This window comes from Saimiri boliviensis, chromosome 2 (genome assembly GCF_048565385.1).
Source record: "Saimiri boliviensis isolate mSaiBol1 chromosome 2, mSaiBol1.pri, whole genome shotgun sequence".
Lineage (NCBI taxonomy): Eukaryota > Metazoa > Chordata > Mammalia > Primates > Cebidae > Saimiri > Saimiri boliviensis.
This window is the reverse complement of record NC_133450.1, coordinates 215,670,252-215,695,235: the sequence shown is the minus strand read 5'-3', so window position 1 is coordinate 215,695,235 and position 24,984 is coordinate 215,670,252. Positions and strand designations below refer to the sequence as shown.

Here is a 24,984-nt window from a genome sequence, read left to right as displayed (position 1 = left end):
TTTTAAACATTTATGTGCATGGATTACCTCTCTATAAAAATAAATGAAACTTAGAAGTCTTTAAGTAAATAAACATATAAATAGAAAGAAAGGGCCAGGCGCGGTGGCTCACGCCTGTAATCCCAGCACTTTGGGAGGCCACGGCGGGTGGATCATGAGGTCAAGAGACCGAGACCATCCTGGTCAACATGGTGAAACCCCGTCTCTAATAAAAATACAAAAATTAGCTGGGCATGGTGGCGCACGCCTGTAGTCCCAGCTACTCAAGAGGGTGAGGCAGGAGAATTGCCTGAACCCAGGAGGCAGAGGTTGCAGTGAGCCAAGACCACACCATTGCACTCCAGTCTGGGTAACAAGAGCAAAACTCCGTCTCAAAAAAAAAAGAAAGAAGGAAAAGGAAGACAGGAAGGAGAAAATGAAAAAGAAGATGGAAAAGTGAGAAAAAAATGGCACTTTGCTTATAGGTCATATTTATTAATAAACCCAAGAACTATTCAAATTATTTGGTTTCATCAGAATTAGGTAAACACTGGATATTGGTCAAACAGATGGTCCTTAGTTTTGCGTATCTTCACAAGACTAAAATTTCTGTTCATGATGTCAACAATCTGTATCACCTTTAGGAGTTTCTTCATTTACAACTTGAAAATGTGGGGATTTCGGATTCCAGCTCCCAGTAATAACATAGGACTTTCCATCTGAACTTTTGCCCATAGATTCCTAGCAAAAGAGTAAAAACAGGCCTGAATGCCAAAGTGAGTGAACAACAGTTAACCACCACTATGCTGCTTTTAAAAACCAGAAGCTGCGAAAATATAAGAACATGGAAAAGGATCACATAAGTGTATGTGAATGATTACAGTTATGGTTAAAAAATGTGTCAATTATTTATGCAACTGTCCTGAAATTATATGTAAATGTTTATGAATCATATCAAATTATATAAACATTAAGGAAATTCACAACCTAAATCTGATATTAAAATCCTCTTTCAAGTGAATTACCACCATTTAATTTTTAGTTTTAAAAATAAAGATTTTTAGATAATGGAAATAATACTAACTCCTACTATTGGTAAAATACATGACAGTCTATAAATAATTATCTACTAAATTTTCTCTTTTGATTATCACATCAACTGTACTCAAATAGTTAAACAAGAATTTTATCACCACCACACAGTAAGAAACTAAGGCTTATCCAAAGTCAGACTTGTAATCACTAGTCAGGAAAAAGGAAATTCTCTTATCTTTGTATATTTTTTTGTGGCTTACAAGATCACCTTCATAAACATGTTTTAACATTAGATTCAGATGAGAAAAAGTGAAATAACCTTTACTGAGGAAATAGTATGTACCTTTCCAGTAAAAACAAATGCTTACCAAATCTAATAAGTGCATGTCACTATTTCGTACATCTTTTCCTGGACTAAGGAGAAGACCAAAACACCTGCAAAAAAAGAACTGACATAAATTTAAGAAAAAAGATACCACAAAAGAATGTTTACATTAGGCCACTTTAAAAACAAATTCTTGCTGACAGGAAAGAGGACACATTAAAATTATCAATAAATTTGTGTTGCTAAAATAATAATCCTTGCTTCAAAATCAGCTAATTCTTTTGTCTCTTATTACCACATCGTTAAAGTGAGCAACATAATTTCCCAGGGAACAAAATACTTTGTAAATACATTTTTAGTATAGTATATAACTATGCTATTAGATTGGTAAAAGCCAAAATTTGTATTTAAACTAAACTTACTGAAAATGCTTACCTTTCAATGGCAAGTTCTTTATTAGTTGTTTGCTGCACATAGATGACAATCTTCTTATCAATTCCTTGGCGTAGTTTAAAGCATTGTTTGTCCTTATCTTTGGGAACTGCACTGTAGACCAACATGTTTCATTAATTTTGCAAAGCATTTTCTTGTCACATACTAGAACCATTTTTTTAAACAAAGACCTCAAATCTCTGATTCTTTTCTGTGCCTGGTTTGCAAATAATAACAAAAAAGAAAAAAAAATCATTGTATGCCTCTTGATGTGAAAATACCATTTGAGGCTGGGCACAATGGCTTACATCTGTAATCCCAGAACTTTGGAAGGCCGAGGCAAGTAGATCACTTGAGGTCAGGAGTTCAAGACCAGCCTGTCCAACATGGTGAAACCCCATCTATACTAAAAATACAAAAATTAGCTGGGTGTGGTGGCACATACCTATAGTCACAGCTATTTGGGAGGCTGAGGCAGAAGAATCGCTTGAACCATGGAGGCAGAGGTTGCAGTGAGCCAAGACTGCACCGCTGCACTCCAGCATGGGCGACAGAACAAGATTACATCTCAAAAAAAAAAAAAGAAAGAAAGAAAGAAAGAAAATATCATGTGATATTTGCAGGTAAACCACTAAAGTATTTATAAAGCTAGAAAAATCACTCCTATGCCCTCCTAAAACATAATCTTAATTTTCTCTCTCTTGTTTCTGTAAAGCACCTTGCACGGCATCTGACATGCAGAATTCAAAAAAGTTAAGTACTCTTTCCTTTTATATTTATCACTGGATTTTACGGATACATTATCACCTTTTTTACTTAAATGTATAATGAAGAAAAAGATACTTAATCACAGATCCTTCGAGTTTCAAAACAAAGTATCTTTAAAAAGTAATAGAAACAAGGAAGATATGGCCAATAACAAGCTGTTGCCTAATACTACCCTTAAGCACTATTAACTTTTTTATAAACCAGTGTAATAATTATCAAACACTACCTAGTGATAAAGTTAATAAACATCAGCTTAATTAAAAAGGTAAAAATATTTTTTCTTTTTTTGAGAAAGGATCTTGCGCCGTTGTCCAGGCTGCAGTACAGTGGCACAATCTCATAGTTCACTGCAGCCTCAAATTCCTGGGTACAAGTTATCTTCCTGCCTCAGACTCCAGAGTAGCTACAATTACAGGTACATGCCACTATGCTTGGCTAATTTTTAAATTTTTTGTAGAGACAGCCTCAAACTCATGGGCTGGTCTCAAACTCATGAGCTCAAGCAATCCTCCCACCTCGGCCTCCCCAAGTGCTGGGATTACAGATGAAAGCCACAGCAACATTCTTAAAATGACAGTTTACCAAAATAATCCCCTATTCTTCCACATACTACTTTCTCTAGCTCATTGTTCTCAAACATAAACATCTGTCTGTGGCCATCAGCCAATATGCAGCAAATCTAAATTGTATCTTATTTCGGTATAACTTTAATATAATGGCAATAGAACCAATAGTAGATACTATAACCCATTAGGTGAAAGCGCTGAATACCTACTCAAACTTAAAGGTAGCACTGAAGAAATATTAATTTGAAGCCCTTCTGTACTTTATTACTACTAATATATACTAACTCAAGAACATTTTTGAATACTTTCATTAGAAAATCAAAGAATCTTAGCAAAAGAGTCTATCAATGACAAAAACATTCAAAGAAAACCTTTGCATACCAAACTGTTAAATATTTATGACAGTCTTCACCTAAAAAGATTGAAAGGGTCTCAATATTATTCAACTGTTAATAGATATCCTGGTCTCTATGTTCTTTGGATGCTGAAGTAAATATAATCTCATTGTTTAGCAGTTTAAAAGAACAACAACAACAACAACAACAGATAAAAAGTTGTCTCTGGTGTCCTGACTCTACAGGGCTGAAATAACAGGAAGGAGAATGGAGAGTGTAATCAGTGAGTATTCACCTCACTGAATGTCAGGGTCCTAGATTATATTTCTAGTCTTATATCATTGAATGAATTCAAGTAGGGAAGCTAATACTTAAATTCCTATTGTATAAAATAAGAAACTGAAGTCCAGGCTTAATTTCCCTGGGTTTACCTATAAATAAGCACAATATCAACTACCTAATTTATTTCATAAGAATGGTTAGCGGACCAGGTAAAACAAAAAAGAAGTGCTTTGAATTAAAATGCTCAATTCAGGTGTGCACAGTGGCTCACACCTGTAATCCCAGCACTTTGGGAGGCCGAGGCAGGTGGATCATTTGAGGTCAGGAGTTCGAGACCAGCCTGGTCAACATGGTAAAACCCTGCCTCTACTCAAAATATAAAAATTAGTCAGGCATGGTGGCACATGTCTGTAATCCCAACTACTCAGGAGGCTGAGACAGGAGAATTGCCTAAACCTGGGAAACAGAGGTTGCAGTGAACCAAGACTGCACTCCAGCATGGGTGACAGAGCAATACTCCATCTCGGGGAGAGGGGAAAAAAAAAGGTATTAGACCCTGTCTCTATAAACAAACAAATGCTCAGTTTTCCCATGGGCAAAATGGAGAACTGGGTTTCTAATTATAGTAATTTAAAAATTATACTTTTTCAGAAATGAGAAGAAGAGCATTAATTCTTCTCATCACACTTTGTCTATATTTATGTTAAAGTAAAACCATAGTAAATCTTGTGCTGTGTTATACACAAATATGTCTTGGACAGGGGATAAGTAATATCTGTAAACCAACGTTTTACTGCTCTATTCAACATTTAATTTCTACTTTTAAAATTTGCTATTAATATTATACACAGTATGTAGCAGAACATTCATGCTAATAATTCTTTGAACACCTCAAGGATTATTTCTGCAGATAAATTCCCATACGTATTATAGAATCACTGGATAAGAGGAACTGCATTTGACAAGTTTAAATCTGACAAAGCAACGTATATTTTACAATTATTTCATACATCTAAAATACTGTTGTGTTATCCTATTGAGGTGTAACAATTATTTAGCTGTAATAATTATTATTACACCTAATATATTTAATATATTTAGGTATATTGATCATTATACTTAAATAATATATTTAAGTTGACACAACAGTGTTTATTATAAACTACAAATTCAGTAAAGCCATGAAGCAAAGGAGAATAAATTCCTAACAAACATGAAAAGAAAATCTGACTATCCAGGGATTTTCTGTAATAGTGCTTTGTCAGTGTGAGGGCAAATAGAACAGAAATGTTTATGACCATTCTACTTTGAATATGCCTGATTTCAGAAGGAACAGAAGTTATACTGATACTTCTGAGGGATCTTAATCCTTCCTATTTAATAATTAGAATTTACAGACAAAAGCTACATAAATATTTTCAATAAAGAAAAAATGGCCAGGCGTGGTGACTCATACCCATAATACCAGCACTTTGGGAGGCCAAGGTAGACAGATCACTTGAGGCTAGAAGTTTTAAGACCAGCCTGGCCAACATGGCGAAACCCGTTTCTACTAAAAATACAAAAAATTAGCCGACCATCATGGTCCCAGCTACTCAGGAGGCTGAGGCATGAGAATTGCTTGAACCCAGGGGCTGTAGGTTGCAGTGAACCGAGTTTGTGCCACTGCAATCCAGCCTCAGTGACAGAACAAGACTGTCTCAAAAAAGAAAGAAAAATATTTAAAGGTTTGTTTCTTAACAAGGTAAAAAAAATTACCTAAAATTATACAGATTATAATTTCCACTTTGCAGGGCAGGAATACACACGGTAGGAAGGACTACCTCACAACATTGCTTTCAGAATAGAAATGGCCAGAAATAGGTGGCTCATGCCTTAATCCCAACCCTCTGACAAGCTGAGAGAATCACTTGAGCCCAGGAGTTCCAGACCAGCCTGGGCAAAGTGGCAAGACCCCATGTCTAGAAAACCTTAAAACAAAAATTAGACAGACATAGAGACATGCATCTGTGGTCCAAGCTACTCAGGAGGCTGAGGTGGGAGAACTGCTTGAGTCCAGGAAGTTGAGGCTGCAGTGAGTTATATTTGTACCACACTGTACTCCAGGCGGAGCAACAGAGGGAGACACTATCTCCCCCCCCAAAAAAAAAAAAAAAAAAAAAAAGGAGAATAGAAATGTATCTAATTAGAAAGCACAGAGCACAATGCCTCCATACTTTACTCCTCAAAGTTTTAAGCTGCACTGTACACTAAAATGGCCACCAGATGGCAGAACAATTCCAAAGTTTGAAGAGAGAAACGTCATTCTTTGGAAGGTAGGAATTATCAGTTTTTCTAATAAATAATCTAATAAACCAATTACTGTACTTAATTTAAAAGCAAAGTATTAGAAAATTTACATTTTTATATAACTTCGTTTTGCCAATGCAATGAGGTAGACATGGAGGAAACAAACTTCTACATGCAACTATTGATTATAACGCAATCATTTTGTGACATGAGCTATTTGGGAGGCCGAGGCAGGCAGATCACGAAGTCAGGAGTTCATTATCAGCCTGACCAATATGTTGAAATCCTGTCTCTACTAAAAATACAAAAATGTGCCAGAAGTGATAGTGCATGCCTATAGTCCCAGCTACTCAAAAGGCTGAAGCAGGAGAATTGCTTGAACTCAGGAGGCAGAGACTGCAGTGAGCCGAGATCATGCCACTGTACTCCAGCCTGGGTGACAGAATGAGACTCCATCTCAAAAAAAAAATTTAAAAAACATAAAAATAAAGTCATCATGCAACCATGAAATTTTAAAGTTAGAAAAAATTTTAGAGTCTAGCCCCCTCATTTAATAAACGAGGAAACTACTGCCACATATAAAATTGGAAAAGGGACATTGTTAATAGTAACAATAATTAAACTAAAGCTAAGTTTTGACCTCTATTCCATGGTTCTTTTCACCACTCAACGGATTATCATTATACTTAAAAATTAAAATCAGTTACTTTCAACCCTACAGAAGATACAGACTTCACAGATCTTATTTCTCCCCTTCCAACATATGCAGGTAACTTTACTGGGAAAACTTGATTTCAAAAGCCTTAAGATTTTTAGATTATTGATACAAGTAGATCAACCAACTAAAACAAGCAAATACAATCAGCAAAACAAATATAGCTACAAATCCAGATGACTAAGCTTTGGCGATATTTTTATGAGCAGTTAGCCACTTAGGATCTTACTAAAAGAAGGTAGTAACATGTTCCCCACGTGACAATTTTTTTCAATTGCTTTAAAATTCTTCAAACCTTGCCTCTGTTAAATCTACATTTTATTTTCCTTTATCACCCACATTTTTTAAAAGTCCTCCCTTTAAAAGCAATTATTTTATGGTATGAAAGTTATAATCTGACCTAGAATTTTCCCTGAACCACAGTATGTTAATAGAAACTCAAGAAAATGAATAAAATACAATTCCCTACCTAAAATAACCTTTACCATCATCTTCTTTTATTTCTAAAGACACAGAGAAGGTAAAGATGTCACTGTCAGGAGTCTGGGGTGCAGCAGTGGCTGAAAGTGGGGTCTGCTTGGCAGAACGACGGAAGGCAGTGGCAAAGCTGTAAAGTATCCGGCTTACCTACAACCAGACATGTTAGGAAATGGGCTGTTATTGAAAGATATAAAATACTTTTAATTAAGGCTGGAAGGTTACGTACTTTGGAGGACAATAATTATCTTTAACCCATTTATTTCTTTTCATAAATTACCTAATTTGTTAGGCCTATGAAGCAAGCAACACTAAAAATGGCCAAAAGGTTGTAAAAAAGAAATGGCTGTAAGCACTAGAAATCCAACTAAAAAATAATTTCCTTCATTGATAGAAACTATCTATAGATATTATAATGAAAACAGTCCTAACGAGTTTTTTTTGTGTTTTTTTTGAGATGGAGTTTCGCTCTTGTTACCCAGGCTGGAATGCAATGGCGCGATCTCAGCTCACTGCAACCTCCGCCTCCTGGGTTCAGGAAATTCTCCTGCCTCAGCCTCCTGAGTAGCTGGGATTACAGGCATGCGCCACCATGCCCAGCTAATTTTTTGTATTTTTAGTAGAGACGGAGTTTCACCATGTTGACCAGGACGGTCTCGATCTCTCGACCTCATGATCCACCCGCCTCGGCCTCCCGAAGTGCTGGGATTACAGGCGTGAGCCACTGCGCCCGGCCACGAGTTTTGATTTAAAAGAGTGGTTTGCAAATCTGTCAATGTTAGAACCAGAATGCCTACCAACAAGGTCTCCTCTGACATTCTTAGTAGTAACAACAAGGTTCTGGTTAATCAAATTTTTAGTTAATTTGTATTTCGGCCCATCAGGCTAGAATCACTAAAACACTAGCAGAGAATTTCATTTGGCTTATGAGTGACCATAATAAATACCATAATCATTTCAGCCTAATGAGGTCACTGATGGAAGTTTCATTTGCAGACAGTGTTCTCTTGAGGACTTACAGCTTCTTGTATTTCACACCGGAAGACGTGTATTCTGAAAAGCTCTGCATTGTAATGACTTTCAGTAAAAGCAAAACAGTCACTTTCAGGAGTTCCATCATGCCCTCTGACACAGAAGAGGATTTTGTAGATAGGGTAGTTTGCTATTTCAGTATTTGTCTGAGGATCTAAGAGTCTGTTCAGAGACAAAGAGATAATTAGAGGAATTATGAACAATTTGCACTGTATTCATATTAAGATGTGAGACTAATTCTTTCTAGTAAGAAGATCATATATTTGGTATGCAGATATTAATCTTAAATTTTAATAATACATGGCTTCCTGAAGCTAGTGATTACATAATTCCATGGTACTAAAAACTATACAGTATCATGTTTTAGGGAGGCAAACAGAAAGGAATAAACAGTATCAATGAGCACGTTTCTTAAATAGTCTGCAAAAAAATAGAGATGGTTAATATGTAAATTAAACTACCAAAATACATCACTAAAGCTGTGCTTCTTTTTCTTTTTCTTTTTGAGATGAAGTTTTGTTCTTGTTGCCCAGACTGGAATGCAATGGCATGATCTCAGCTCACTGCAACCTCCGCCTCCCAGGTTCAGGTGATTCTCCTGCCTTGGCCTCCGGAGTAGCTGGGATTACAGGCATGTGCCACCATGCCCGGCTAGTTTTTTTAGTAGAGACGGGGTTTCACCATATTAGCCAGGTTGGACTCACTTTCCTGACCTCAGGTGATCTGCCCACATTGGCCTCCCAAAGTGCTGGGATTACAGGCTTGAGCCACCATCGCTCTAGGCAAAGCTGTGCTTCTAATTATCTCCTTTAAAAACGACCTAATCTGTTTTCAAAAAAATAAAAAACCAAAAAACTTTTTTTTTCCTCAGACAGAAACAAGCTTGTTTTTGACTGACGGAAAATAAGGGCAGAGTTTATACAAAATGCTGACTCCTCAAAAAAATCATGAATAAAATAAAAAAGATGCCATTCAGTAAAAAAAAAAAAAATCAAAGGGATAGCATTCATTCAAAAATCTACTTATTCAACAAATATTTATATAATACCTACAACATTCCAGACTCTGTTCAGGGCACTAAGGAACAATTATGAAAGGTTTAAAAAGAAACTATGTAATTTCAACACTAAGTGACCAGCAACATTAATGGGGAAAGCCTAAAGGGCCCTGCTCATCATGGCCCTAGGAAGTAACTAGGAAGGGAATCTAATGCAGGTTTGAAAGCACTTTCATGAAAAGTCTGAAAATGTGGGGTAAGACAGACTAGTTTTCTAACTTCTTTTATAGAATTAAAAATATACTGAAGTATAACTTCAGTTAGAGAAATGAATATTGAATAAGAAACATAGAGAAATGAGTGCTAACAAATTTTATTAACAGTTTATCATTAATAAATACAATTTGTGAGTCTCTGCGAAATAGTTCTTTAAATATATAAGGGAAAAAAATTACATATACAGATTATTTATTTTACTACAATCAACAGCTACTACTGTTACCATGAAAGTCCAAAAATACTTCTGAGAAATGGATACTCTATATAAAGAGAGAGTATACTCTATATATATATAAAGATACTCTATCTATATATATACTCTCTATATATTCTACTGATAAAAGCATAAACTATCTCTAGATGGCTAATGGCAATGTTATCAGAAGCAATAAAAATGGACAAACTCAGTAAGTTTACTTCTGGAAATTTATCCTCAGGAAATCAATAGAACACTACAAAGACTGAGCTCAAAGATACCTACTTATAAATCACTGATACTCCCATATAATTAAAATTAGCTATTATTGTTCATGCTTTCTTCTTTGAAAGGAAAAAAATCTTAAAATGTCTGGCATAAGAGATGGGTTATTTATGTATAAACTATTCATGTATAATCATAGATTAAAATTTTTAATCATATTTACTAGCATGAAAATAGGTTTATGACATAAAACTAAGTACAAGATGGTACGTACAATTCCACTGCTGTTAAAAAAAAAAAGTTGAAAGTTCTATAATTATGTATGTATATATGCAGTTATATTCACACATACACAGACATATACACATACCAATACGCAAAGAAGATCTTAATAAGCCAAGATGTTAACTGTATTTATTAGTGGGAGAGTAGAATTAAGACTATTTTATGTGGTGGTTTCTTTTTTTTTTATTTAAATAAGCATATTTTTTGGTAACAGGAAAAAGAAGTTATTTTAGCTGCACTCATCTGACTATTGAGCAACTGTTTATTTAGCTGGTTGATACAGATATCTGATTAGCTATCTACAATTGTTATTTGTTCTATTAGTATACATAGCCATTTCTAGAGGCTTCTCTGTGCCTCAGTTTTCTGAGCTTTTTTCATTTTGTTTTGTTCAGACAGGGTCTCACTTTGTTACCCAGTCTGTAGTGAAGTGGTATAATCACAGCTCACTGTAGCCTTAAATTCCCAGGCTCAGATGATCCTCCCATTTCAGCCTCCCGAGTAGCTGGGACTACAGGTACGTGCAACCATGTGTGGCTAATTTTTATATGTTTTGTAAAGACAGAGTTTCACCATATTGCCCAGGCTGGTCTTGAACTCCTGAACTTAAGTAATCAACCTGTCTTGGCCTCCCAAAGTGCAAGGATTATAGGCATGTACCACTGCACCTGGCCAGTTTTCTCATCTTAAAAATTAAGAGGTATACTGGCATAGCTAGTATTTACTAATAAATTCATGTACCTTTGAAACTCAGCATGAAACTCCATTTTGAACTAAGGTGTCAAGCTTGTATTTTCATTGAGGAAACATGGAAAATATAATCTTTTAGGCTGACTCATGTCATATATTTCATTTATCCCCAAAACATTACATTAAATGTCTAATGTGCTACACATGATTGGAAAAAGTATGAAAAACTATTACAAATGAATAACCATTTTCACAAAGGTCACGGTCCTTGGAAGATATAACATAAGTGCTAGGTAAATGAAACATTATACAAGTAAAATAACTATTAATATGTATTTTAGTCACTATTGCTTCTTTCTAATGCAACAGGTCAGAGATCTCATGTAAATATTAAAAGATTTCAATAAACCAGTCTCACCTCACAATTCCTTCAGATACATTCGGCACTGAAAGGGTAACATCTAGTGAAATCTGACACTGGCTTCTTAAGATGGACATCATCCTTAAGGCTTCCACTTCACTCCTGGGGGCATTTACCGAGGCACAGCCTAAATAAGTTAGTTTACTGAAAACTACGCTGTCTTCATCGGCCACCGGTGTGAAAGGACTTGAAACTTCAGAATCTGAAAGAAACAAAGAATAAGGAAGTGATTATTTTCACTTTGATATTTTGTTGATATAATCAGCAAGTAAACATCTGCAAGTAATAATTAGGGCTAAAATTAAGTATTAATGAAATAATATATGCCATACCCTAAAAGAAATGCCCATGAAAGCCAGAAATCTCACACTAGAACTCTGTCAGAAACACCAAGATTTTCAGGTACAGGCTAAGTATCCTAAATTCAAAAATCTGAAACATGAAATGCTTCAAATTTCAGAACCTTTTGAGCACCTACGTGACACTTAAAAGAAATACTATTTGGGGCATTTCAGATTTCGAATTATTGGACTTGGGGTGCTCAGCAGGTAATATGCATATTCCAAAATCCAAAAAAATTCTGAAATCTGAAACACTTCTGGTCCCAAGCATTTCGGACAATGGATGCTCAAACTATAGAGCTATTAGAGTCAGTCTCAATCAGATTCAGATTTGATTCACTTTTCTGCCTCTTCCAATTTGTTTTGATTTTATAATTTACATTCAGGTCAAATATATATTTAGTATTTTTTCACTCTAAAAACTCCTATCTCTGACTGTCATCTTTCTAACCTGCACTGTTACAATTATTTCTCTCATTCATCATCTTAGCCACTTCATTATGTTCTCTCAATCCCCTTGGCTTTCTTTTCCAATAACATCTATAGTTTTAACACCTGCTTTTCCAAATGAAGCTTTAAGTTGTCCTTCTCCACTCACGCTATGTCATTCTGTCCCATGTTCTAGTCTTCCTTTTTCAACTTGGCAACCGCTCGCATAGAGCTATTCAGGTCTGTAGCAAACATCTGTTCACCCAGAATTATCCCTCCATTTCTCTAATATTGTACTTATATTCTTTCTTTCTTTGAAAAATCTTTAAGCATTCTGGGGAAATTTTTTTTTAAAGTCTCCCTCTGTGTCATTTAACCATGTTTTCTCTTTCAGTACCACTGAAATACATTTAAAAGAAAGTAAGAATGGTACACATATTTACTCCTTTCACATCCCCCTAGATTTAGAATTTGGAGATTCTAGAGAATGTAGACAATGGTTTTTTCCTGTTCTAAATAAAACCTAGTACAGGGTGGACACTCATATATTAAAAACAATAACCTTCAGTTATGCAAGCAATGCAGCAATCCTAACCTCCTTGTCCAGGTTTCACTGGCAGGCTCATCTCTGGTTTTTGGAGCCCTACTAATGACACAGGGTTAATGGTGGATGAAGCGGAGAGCTGATTAGAAAGAGGCCCATCTCCTTCACCATCCAGTTGTGACCTTTTCACAAGCTCCTTTTCCCCTGGCTGGTCGTCCATTGGAGGATCCATCAGTACATCTGCTAGCTCTTTTTGCAGCTGCTGTTCACTTCCATTCCCTACAATCTAAGGGTCACAAATACATGCAATCAGCAAAGTGAGAAAGATTGGCCAGAACTGATTAAAATGGGTTCATATTCTAAAGAAAATCATTAGCATTTCTTTTGATACAAAGATATTTTCTGAATGTTTTTTAAAAAAATAGAATAAATCAAGATCTGCAACAAATAAGGCCGCAGCTGCTCTCTCAATTTATATAGTTTTTTATGAAAAAGTACATAGTGAACTTGAGACTAATATCCAGAAATATATGTGATAGCCTGTCAATGTTATGAAAGTCTTTTACTGTGTCCTAAACTAACGATTAAAATATTTGTAATTTTATTTGTCTGATGAGAAATAATGCTTTTAAAAAGAACATCTTAGTGTCTCCTATAGCCATAAAAAAAAAAAAAAGGAAAAATGTGCTTGCTTCCAAAAGATATCAACAGAAACAAACACATTAGGCAAATACATTTTCACATATGTTTTACCACTCCTGCCATATACAAGTCTCTTGTATTTCTGAGGAAGACTTATATGATATGAACAGGTTCTTAAAGTTCTAAAATACTTGAGTAAAGGTGACATAAATGTATAAAACAGTCCTGAGGAATAAAAGCACTCTATTTCAATAATATCAAGTAATTGCATAGAGTCATGATGGGTTATTATTAGTGCCTCAACAAGGAAGCAAGTTAGTGTAAAATCAAGTGGACAGGGCCCAATGCCAAGAAAAACCACAAGTGACATAACCCAGTATTGTCACTAAGTGCTTACTTAAGAAATACTAAAAAAATTAACAGAAGAATTGAGTTAGAAAAAGAAAGTCATGGGAAAAAAGAGGGAGTTGACTTAGGAGGCTTTCTGACTAAACCCTATCAGAAAGTTAAATTGGGCAGGGCTTTGAGAATGTTAAAGAGAATGAGGTCTACCCTAGGAAAATTAATGAAAAGGCTAGAAAGCAAAATTCTAGTAACAGAGGTGGGAACCTCTGGGCTACCAAGAAATCCAATTCAAATGTTTTTATTGATTCAGGCTTTTATAATTCTATAAACTTCCAAGTCTCTTGTGCTTCAAATTATGACTGAGAAAAAGGCAAGTGTTTTCTGCTGACATTTTCCCAAGAAAATTACAACACTTCAACTACTTTTGCTTTAGAAATAAAGACCTCTTTCTTGGCTTCATTGACAACTTCTGTTTCTGTGAATTTCATTTTATGTTTGGAGTTACTGCTAATGGAAGTACAAGTGGGCCAAGTAATTTTAACCTTTTGTTAAATCAGATTCTACACATACACAAGTGCAACTGAATTTTTTTTTTTTGTCAGAAGTTCTGCTTTAAAAAGTTTTTTTCTTTCTTTTTTTTTGGGGGGGGGGCTGGGCACAGTGGCTCACACCTGTAATCCCAGCCCTTTGGGAGGCTGAGGTGGGCAGACTGCTTGACCACAAGAATTCGAGATCAGTCTGGGCACCATGGTGAAACCCTATCTCTACCAAAAATACAAAAATCAGCTGTGCATGGTAGCACGTGCCTGTGGTTCCAGCCACTGGGAGGCTGAGGTGGGAGAATCGCTGGAGCCTGGGAAATTTAGGCTACAGTTACCGAGATCACAGCACAGCACTTAAGCCTGGTTCACAGAGCAAAACCCTGTCTCAAAAACTTTTTTTTGAGAAGAGACACCATATTGCTGTGTTGTCCAGGATGGACTTGAACTCCTGGGCTCAGGTGATCCTCCCCATCAGCCTTCTGAGTAACTGTGAATATAAGTAATGCCACCACACCCAGCTTAAAAAGCTTTTAAAGCACCTAAAAATCAAACTAAAGGTAGATCCACTTAGCCTCTTAGTTTTTCAAAACTGGAGAAGAAATATCATATTACCTGAAGTAAATAAAAGACAGCCCAAATGAACCTAAACTAACTTTTCCAAGGGTAGGAAGAAATAATATATAGGAGTAGAGTTACATAGCTTCCCAAAAACAGATGAAAGAAGGTACTAGATTCCCTGTTGAAGCAATTAGTAATTACAAGGGAGAATGCAACAGGAATTGAATAAAGACACATTACATGCTATGAAGTACTGTTTTGCTCTTTGGTATGAATAAAGCAAAGTTTTCTGTTGGGACAGGCTGCCTACATTGGAATAAATTTACCAATCACAGAAATGTAGCTAACCCTGAAAGAAAACATTTTTATACATTTGCCTTGTGTTTATACATGTTTATCTTGCATTCTTCCCTACTTTATAAATTTTATAAACATAAGAACTCTCTTCAACGTCCTTAACTCTTCCTTAAAAACTAGGAAAAAGTGGTCAGGTGAGGTGGCTCATGCCTGTAATCCCAGCACTTTGGGAGGCCAAGGTGGGCAGATCATTAGGTAAAGAGATCAAGACTATCCTGGCCAACATGGTGAAACCCCGTCTCTACTAAAAAATACAAAAATTAGCTGGGTGTGGTGGTGCACGCCTGTAGTCCCAGCTACTCTGGAGGCTGAGGCAGGAGAATTGCTTGAACCCAGGAGGCAGAGGTTGCAGTAAGCCAAGATTGTGCCACTGCACTCCAGCCTGGCAAAAGAGCGAGACTCCATCTCAAAAAAAAAAAAGTACACACACAAAAAAGTTCATTACTAAGAATGGTTTAAAAATAGTAACCTAACAAATGCCTTGGATAGTTTTATCAAATACAATATGCAACAATTATGTTAGATCACTTGTGAACGTTGAATCCAATTCCAAATTACTACCTATAACAGTACAGTACCCATACTTTTTTTTTGTTTTGAGATAGAGTCTCGCTCTGTCTGTTGCCCAGGCTAGAGTGCAGTGGCATGATCTAGGCTTACTGCAACCTCTACCTCCTGGGTTCAGACAGTTCTTTTGCCTCAGCCTCCCAAGTAGCTGGGACTACAGGCGCATGTCAACATGCCCAGGTAGTTTTTGTATTTTTAGTAGAGACAGGGTTTCACCATGTTGGCCATGCTGGTCTTGTACTCCTGACCTCAAGTGATCCTCCCACCTCAGCCTCCCAAAGTGCTAGGATTAAAGGCATGAGCCACCACATCAGGACCACTATGTACTTTAATCAATTAAGTTCTTTTTTAGGTTTAAGGCAGTTAACTAATTTTATCTAAACCAAGCTGGAAAACATTCAGCAGTGTCTTTCAAGGTTCTGAAACTTTGACATGCATCAGAATCACCAGGAGAGCTTGCTGAAACAGACTGTTGGGCTCTATCTGAGTTTCCAGTTAAGTAAGTCTGGGGTAATGCTTAATAATTTGAATTTCTAAAAAAATCCCCAAAACATAGTGATGCTGCTAGCCAGGGAACTACACTCTGTGAAACAGTCTTAGAATTTTTGACCATGACTATCCAACAAAACTACCAGTATTACTAGGGAGCATGAAACGAACAAAAGCATGTAATACACAGCATGGCATCCGTCACATAGTCAACATTAATACACAGTAACCTTTTTTAAGAAGTTCTGCTTTAAAAAGTTATTTTTTGGCTGGGTGTGTTAGTGGCTCAAACCTATAATCACAGCACTTGGGGAGACTTAGGCAGGCAGATCACTTGAGGCCAGGAGTTCAAGACCAGTCTAGCCAACATGGTGAAACTCCATCTCCACTAAAAAATACAAAAATCAGCCAAGCATTGTGGCATGCACCTATAGTCCCAGCTACTCAGGAGGCAGAGTCAGGAGAATTGCTTGAACCCAAGATCGCACCACTGCACTCCAGCCCGGGTGACAGAGCAAGACTCATCTCAAAAAAGAAAGAACAACAGAATAGAACAGAGTAAAACAGAATAGAAAAAAAAGAGAAAAAGGAACCTCCACATATGATCTGATACAGAACCAGGATTGAGAAACACTGCCTCAGAACAAAAACCAAAATGCCAACATAGTATTTACCAGAGGGTCCACATAGGCATCAAAATCATCTCTGGTACTTTTTGAAAATGCAAATCCCTTGACTCCACCCAAGAAAACCTCTGTGCATGGGCTCCAAGAATCTATATTTTGCACTCAATGAGATGTTTACATGCAACAAAGTTTGAGAATCACCGGGCTAGGAACTTGCACAGTTCATTTATTTTCTAATATGAATGGTTCATCATGATAAAAGGACTAATAGCAAATAATTGTTACTTTTGGCACATGCTTACCTCCATTAGAGAGGCTAGAAAAGTGAGTAGTTTCCAGCTTCCCTTACAGCTATAGTTTACCATATAACATAATTTTAGCCTTTGAGATGTAAACAGAAATTGGCTGGGAAGCTTCTATAAGACTGTTGCTTTTCCCAATAAAATAAACAAACATTACTAGTGTCATCCCCTTTACCTCTTCTTCTTGCCTTGGAACATGAATATGGAACCATTGTGGATGTACTATAATAATAAGGTAACACAGAACAAAATGTCAGTAAGTCAAGCCAAGCACAGTGGCGTGTGCCTGCAGTCCCAGATACTCAGAAGGCTGCGGGGAAGGATCACTTGAGGCCAGCCTGGGCAACATAAGGAGATCCCTTGTCTTAAAAAAAGAGTCAGCGAGCCAAAAATGATTTGAGTGGATAAAAGAAATTGGGTCCTTAATGGTACAGATCAGAAGTTAAGAAATGTTTTTTCTAAAGGGCTAGATAATAAATATTTTAGGTTTGTAGGCTTTATATATAGTCTCTCTTGCAGCTACTCAACTCTGACTTTATAGCATGAAAATGGCCATAAACAATGTGTAAACAAACTAATGTGGCTATGTTCCAATTATACTTTATTTACAAAAACAAGGTGGCAGGTCAGATTAGGCCAGCAGGTATGGATGAACCCTGGTATGGATGAATAGGTTAAACAAACTAGCAACTGCTTATCTCCAGACTTCTTCTTACAGCAGAAAAATAAACCCACTCTTAGTAGGGCTTTCTCTTCCTTGCTGTCAACAGCATTCCTAACAGATACCACCAGCATCTCTAAAATAAATGTAGTTTCAGGTAAAGTCATGAAGACATGTGGTATTAGTGAAAAGGCAAATATATAGATCAATGGGACAGAATAGAGTCCAGAAACAGATGCACACAAATATGGCCAATTGATATTTAACTGAACTGTCAAGGTAATTAAATGGAGAAAGTGATGAATAAAAAAATGAAGCTGGAACAATTAATCTGACATCCATATGCAAGAACATGAATCTTAATAGTTCACATCATATACTAAAAATTCAAAAGGGATTACAAACCTAAGTGTGCCCTAAAACTATAAAGCATACAGAATAAAATATAAATATTTGTGATTTATAGAGATTTCTTTTTTTTTTTTTCTTTTTTTTTTTGAGACAGAGTTTCACTCTTGTTACCCAGGCTGGAGTGCAATGGCACGATCTCGGTTCACTGCAACCTCTGCCTCCTGGGTTCAGGCAATTCTCCTGCCTCAGCCTCCTGAGTAGCTGGGATGACAGGCACGTGCCACCATGCCCAGCTAATTTTTTGTATTTTTAGTAGAGATGGGGTTTCACCAAGTTGACCAGGATGGTCTCGATCTCTTGACCTCGTGATCCACCCGCCTCAGCCTCCCAAAGTGCTGGGATTACAGGCTTGAGCCACCGGGCCCGGCGAGATTTCTTAGAACACAAAAAGTATGAACCATAAAAGAAAAACTTGAGAACATGAACTTTATTAAAATTTAACAGTTCTACTCAAAAGAAACTCTTAAGAGAATAAAAAGATAAGCCAGACTTGGAAAAAATATTTGCAAGTCATATATGTGATGAAAGACTTATATTCAGAACATATAAAGAACTCTTAAGAAGAAAACAAACTGCCCAATTAAAAAGGGCATTTCACCAAAGACACCTACATGGCAAATAAGCACATAAAAAGAAAATATCACTAGCCATCAGGGAAATAGAAACTATAATAGGATGCCTCTATACTTCTATGAGAATGACTATAGTCTGGGCATGGTTCATGCCTATAATCCCAGCAATTTAGGAGGCTGAGGCAGGTGACTGCCTGTGTCTAGGAGTTTGAGACTAGCCTGAGCGACATGGTGAGACCCCAATTCTACAAAAATTTTAAAAATTAGCCAGGCATAGTGGCACACACCTTGGTCCTAGCTACTCAAGAGGCTGAGGTGGGAGGATCACTTGAATCCAGGAGGTTGAGGCTGCAGTGAGATTTTTTGCACCACTGCACTCCAGCCTGGGCAACAGAGCAAGACCCTGGTTCAAATAAAATAAAATAAAATAGAAACAATGACTAAAATTCAAAACAACTCTGACAATAGGAAGGGCTGGCAAGAATGAGGAGCAACTAGAAAACTCTCGTATATTGTTGGTGGGAATACAAAATGCTTTAGTCACATTAGCCATTTTTTATAAAGTTTTATAAGGTTAAACATTACACTTACCGTATGACTCACTCTTAAATATTTACCCAAGAAAAATAAAAACATATGTCTACACAAAAACCTGTCAGCAAATTATTTTTTTTAGAGACAGACTCTTGCTCTACTGACCAGGCTACCGTACAGTGGCACAATCACAGCTAACGGCAGCCTCAAACTTCTGGGCTCTGTGATCTTCCCATCTCAGCCTCCCACGCTGCTGAGATTACAGGAATGAGCCACCAATGTCCAGCTGCAAATGTTAATGTGTTATTCATAATAGCCAAAAACTGAATACAACCCAAATGTTTATTCGCTAGTGAATGGATAAACAAAATGATTGTTATAGATCTATAAAATGGAATACTACTCAATGATAAAAAGGAATAAACTATGAATAAACACAGTGACGTGGACAAATCTCAAAAGCATTATTTTATATAAAAGCCAGACACAAAAAGACTACATACTATATGACTCCATTCACCTGGCATTCTGGGAAAGGCAAAACTACAGGGACAGAAATCAGACCACTGGTTACCAGGGACTTGGGAAGGGGAATTGAGGGATGACTAAGATGCACAAAGAGACTTTTGAGAGTAATGAAAGTATTCTCCATTTTGACTGTGTTGGCTGTTACATGAGAGTTTACATCTGTTAAAACTCAGAACCATACAATTAAGAGGGTTGCATTTTATTGGTGTAAATTTTATCCCAAAAAATCTGACTTAAAATAGAAAAAGTATGATTTCCACAAAAGATTTCCACAATTTGAGAACACAACTGTTCCTTTTTTCTATCTACTCTACAAAAGGTGCTCATCCAGGATTCTGTCTTTGGGATTAACTTCATGTTACAGACTCTCCTGTGCCACTGTATGGTATCTACTACCAAAAACATACAAACAATCCTAAATCTGTATCTACAACCCCTTCAACTGTCTACTGGACAGATACCTTCAGTTGGATACATCAAACTTTTTCTATCCAAAATTTAAGCCACTGATCCTCTTCCTGCATCCTTTTATTTATTTTTTTTTGGGGGGAGGGGGCACAGAGTTTAGTTCTGTCACCCAGGCTGTAGTACAGTGGCACAATCTCTGCTCACTGCAACCTCTGCCTCCTGGGTTCAAGTGATTCTCATATCTCGGCCTTCCAAGCAGCCAAGATTGCAGGCGAGTGCCATCACGCCTGGCTAATTTCTATATTTTTAGTAGAGATGGGGTTTCATCATGTTGGCTAGGCTGGTCTCGAACTCCTGGCCTCAAGTATCTGCCCACCTCGGCCTTCCTGTTGGGATTACAGGTGTGAGCCACTGTGCCTGGCTCTCTTGCATCCTTTTTAAATCAATGAGCTCCACTACCATTCAATCCGTGGCCAAATTAAGAATCACAATCCTCCTTGATTTCTCTCATTCCCATAAAACTCACAAATCCTAAATAAACTGTCCATTTTTCCCATCTTCTATCTTCTCTGTATAGCTAATACCTTAGTACTACCTCTTTCATTTTATGTAAGCCTACTGCAAAGTTAGTAGTTTCCCTGCCTTTCTTCTCTCTCTTTCATATATGGTCACCATTCAACTTATAATTGCCCATCTTTTTTTTTTTTAAGACGGAGTCTTGTTCTGTCACCAGGCTGGAGTGCAGAGGTGCAATCTTGGCTCACTACAACCTCCACCTCCTGGGTTCAAGTGATTCTCCTGCTGCAGCCTTCCAAGTAGCTGGGACCACAGGCGTGCATCACCATGCCTGGCAAGCCTTTTTTTTTTTTTTTTTTTTTTTTTTTTTTGAGACGGAGTTTCACTCTTGTTACCCAGGCTGGAGTGCAATGGCATGATCTCGGCTCACCGCAACCTCCGCCTCCCAGGTTCAGGCAATTCTCCTGCCTCAGCCTCCTGAGTAGCTGGGATTACAGGCACGCGCCACCATGACCAGCTAATTTTTTGTATTTTTAGTAGAGATGGGGTTTCACCATGTTGACCAGGATGGTCTCGATCTCTTGACCTCGTGATCCACCCGCCTCGGCCTCCCAAAGTGCTGGGATTACAGGCTTGAGCCACCGCACCCGGCCCCGGCTAGCTTTTTGTGTTTTAGTAGAGACAGGGTTTCACCATGTTGGCCAGCATGGTCTTGATCTCCTGACCTCTTGATCCACCTGCCTCGGCCTCCCAAAGTATTGGGATTACAGGCATGAGCCACTGCACCCAGCCTATAATTGCCAATCTTAGCTGTGATTAAGCACTGCCTTATTTTTAAATCCTTCCATGGTTCCTCAAGGCCAAAAAGATAAAGCCAAATTTGTAAGTCTTTTCACAACTCTGTTCATTCTACTTTTCCAGTCCCTTAGTCACAGCAAACTACTCAACTTTCCCAGGACACATCATAAACTTTCAAGCACCCGTACTTTGTATGGAGTGTTTCCTTTTCTGGAAATCCATCCTCTCCTCCTGTGTATTCTTTAAGACCAACCTAGGCCGGGCGCGGTGGCTCAAGCCTGTTATCCCAGCACTTTGGGAGGCCGAGGCGGGTGGATCACGAGGTCAAGAGATCGAGACCATCCTGGTCAACATGGTGAAACCCCGTCTCTACTAAAGGTGGAAAAAATTAGCTGGGCATGGTGGTGCGTGCCTGTAATCCCAGCTACTCAGGAGGCTGAGGCAGGAGAATTGCCTGAACCCAGGAGGCGGAGGTTGCGGTGAGCCGAGATCGCGCCATTGCACTCCAGCCTGGGTAACAAGAGCGAAACTCTGTCTCAAAAAAAAAAAAAAAAAAAAAAAAAAAAAAATACCAACCTTAACTTCTGTTATCTCCTTTGGGAGATCTTAACCCCTCTAGTAGGATTTAACCACTCCCTCCTCAGGACTACCATAATATTCACATAGATGTTTATTCTAGCATTGCTACTTGTTTTAGAAAATATTTGTTTAGTGAGTCCCTTGAACCAGAGTGGGTAGAGATTGTTTGTTAAATTATCTTCATATCCCCAAAGCTTCAGATAGTGACTGGGAAAGAACACACCTGAAATACACATTTACTGAACTGAATGTTTCAAATGCAAAGAATGGAAGCCAAAGCATTATTACTTTAGCCTATTTGGATACTGAATATTCCATAAATTTTGGTTTAATTACAGCAAGCAAAATCTCAATGAATTTAGCTTTATCTACTAAAATACAAAAACAAAAACAAATACCATAATTTTTCATTATTCTGAGCAAATGTCATTAAGGTCTAACATTTACAATAAGAATATTGGGCAAGATCAAAAGCCCAGTGCAAAACACAATATACTTTATTTTGAAGTCCAACAAAGACTTCTGATGGAATTTAGCACAAATATGAAGAAAAAAAAGCAAAACAAATATTTATGATTACTAATACTAAGAATTATGTTTAGATTTGTGTTTATCTCCATGTAATCTACATTAAAAGGAAGAAACAGTTCTTTAGGAAACAGTCCTGAATTGTCAAGGGAAACAATCCGTATAAAGAGGCCAATTTAGCATTTAGCAGCTACTGTAAACATATGACATAAATGTCTAAAGGGAGGGAGACTGCATGATGAATCATTTATTCATAATTCTGCCTACATAGCAGGATGGTACTAAAAAAAAACATTGGGCTCTCAAGAGGCACCATTCACAGCATAGATCATTTGAAAGGTTCTCACTAGAACTGTTCTGTGTGAAGCCTATGCAATTGAACTTAGTAGCCATACTTGGGCTCCTAAGTGAGACAGATCTGGATTTGGGACATTGCACTGACATTAACTCTGTAACTGAGAGCGAATTAATGTCTGGGAGCCACAACTGTCTAATCTCTAAAATGAGAGTGTTAATATCTATCTTATAGAATTGTTATTAGGATTTGATAACATTATTGGGCACTTACGTGAATTTCAGGCACTGTATCATGTATTTTTTACAGAACGATCTCATTTAACTGTCACATCACAGTACCTGCCAAATAGTTAGCATCCAGTAAGTGCTGGTATTCCTCCACCCTACTCTCAGCTCTTTTTAAAGAAACTCTGATCTAACTATTAGAGTTGAGGTTTGAAAACAAACAGTAACACAGAAAACAAGTAGTTCTGCTTTTCGTGGCCCAAAAAACTCTAAGAACACACTATTCATGCACAAAAGCAGCATATTGAATAACATTTGTCCTTTCTAAAAATATCAAATAAAGGCAATAACCTATATGGTAGAATTGGCTACAAGTCTGTTTCCTTGAGAGCAAAACTGAATTTATGGAACCAAAGGACAAAATGTTCCAAAGGCAAAATCCAGAGTCATTTCCTGGTTTCAATTTTCCACTTCTAAATTTATAGTCCCTGCTTCCTTTCACTGCAACAATACCATCTTGGCCCCACTTGATTTGCCAGTTATACAAAACTTCAGGCAGTTTGGAATCCTTTTCTGAGGGATATTTAGGCCCTCAAGAAAACATGCGTAGGAAGTGAAAGTTTGTGCTTGAGAAGTCCCTAGATGATCAGAAAATTAAAGACGAATTCCTAATGATCTACAGTTTCCACTGTTTTAATCCTACTGCAGTGAAAACACAAATGAAAACTGTTCAAATTGAGTAATACTGCTGAGCTTCAGTGTAAAATCTGAACAATTAAGAAGTATGCATGTTACTTATAACTTTTAACATTAAATAACTTTAGCTGTATCAAAATGCATGACACAAAATAACCAAAGGTCCAATTTGGATAGTTGAGGATTTAGTTACTAATCTCAAACCTGCTCACATACTCATTCTGTGATCTTTGTTAAATCAGTACATTTGTTTATGATTTACTTCATAAACCATGGATGTTCTGATTATCAATCTCTTTATCTTACTGTATGAAGGCAAAACCAAACAACCTGAAGTTAACATTAGGAATTTCTAGCATTACTTTAAAATAAAAAGAGGAGGGGAAAGAAAAGCAGCATATGAATTTATCCTGAAAAGTCAACTGAAGACAAGCTCAAAATATTTACGGCTGTTTCACTAAGTAATGGGATTATGGATGGGTTTTACTTTAATTTTTTAATTTTTAAAATAGAGACAGGGTCCCATCATGTTACCTAGGTTGGTCTAGAACTCCTGGGCTCGGGCAATCCTCCTGCCTCCACCTCCCGAAGTGTTGGGATTACAGGCATAAGCCACCATGTCTGGCCATGGCTAGATTTAATTACTTCTTTTACAGTCTGGTTTTCTATATCAAGCAAACATTATTATATTTAAAAAACAAACAAACAAACAAAAAACATGGCAAGGCTATTTGCATCTTGGGACAAAAAGGAAAGCAAATACAATCATTTCTACTACACACAGTAGTCCTGACTCCATGTTCTTTCAAGCTTCTGGATCTTGCCACATGTTACAGACTCACTTCTTTGTATGAGACATTCTTTATAGAGTATCTCTGGCTAAGAGCTAAGATCCCTAACTCAAAGGAACTTATAGTCAATCAGATGGAGAAAATAAATGTTCTGGCCAGGCACCGTGGCTCACGCCGGTAATCCCAGCACTTTGGGAGGCTGAGGAAGGTGGATCACCTGAGGTCAGGAATTCAAGACCAGCCTGGCCAACATGGTAAAACTCCATCTCTACTAAAAATACAAAAATTAGCTAGGCATGGTGGTGCGCACCTGAAGTTCCAGCTACTCAGGAGGCTGAAACAGGAGAATCGCCTGAGCCTGGGAGGCAGA

At 37.3% G+C, this 24,984-nt stretch overlaps 1 protein-coding gene across 7 annotated transcripts in view; it reads right to left on the bottom strand.

Moving 5' to 3' along the window:
- RABGAP1 (RAB GTPase activating protein 1) overlaps positions 1-24,984 on the bottom strand; it is a 178,597-nt gene that overhangs the window by 110,559 nt on the left and 43,054 nt on the right. For 5 of the 7 annotated variants that reach the window (XM_074395311.1, XM_074395310.1, XM_074395309.1 and 2 more), the window contains 7 exons: positions 12,694-12,928; positions 11,326-11,530; positions 8,223-8,397; positions 7,196-7,353; positions 1,775-1,885; positions 1,383-1,449; positions 618-720 (listed from right to left, as the gene is read on the bottom strand). In XM_074395311.1, the coding sequence (XP_074251412.1) occupies positions 618-720; positions 1,383-1,449; positions 1,775-1,885; positions 7,196-7,353; positions 8,223-8,397; positions 11,326-11,530; positions 12,694-12,928 (1,054 nt within the window). The other 2 variants (XM_010351382.2, XM_010351381.2) reach the window with 2 other exon arrangements.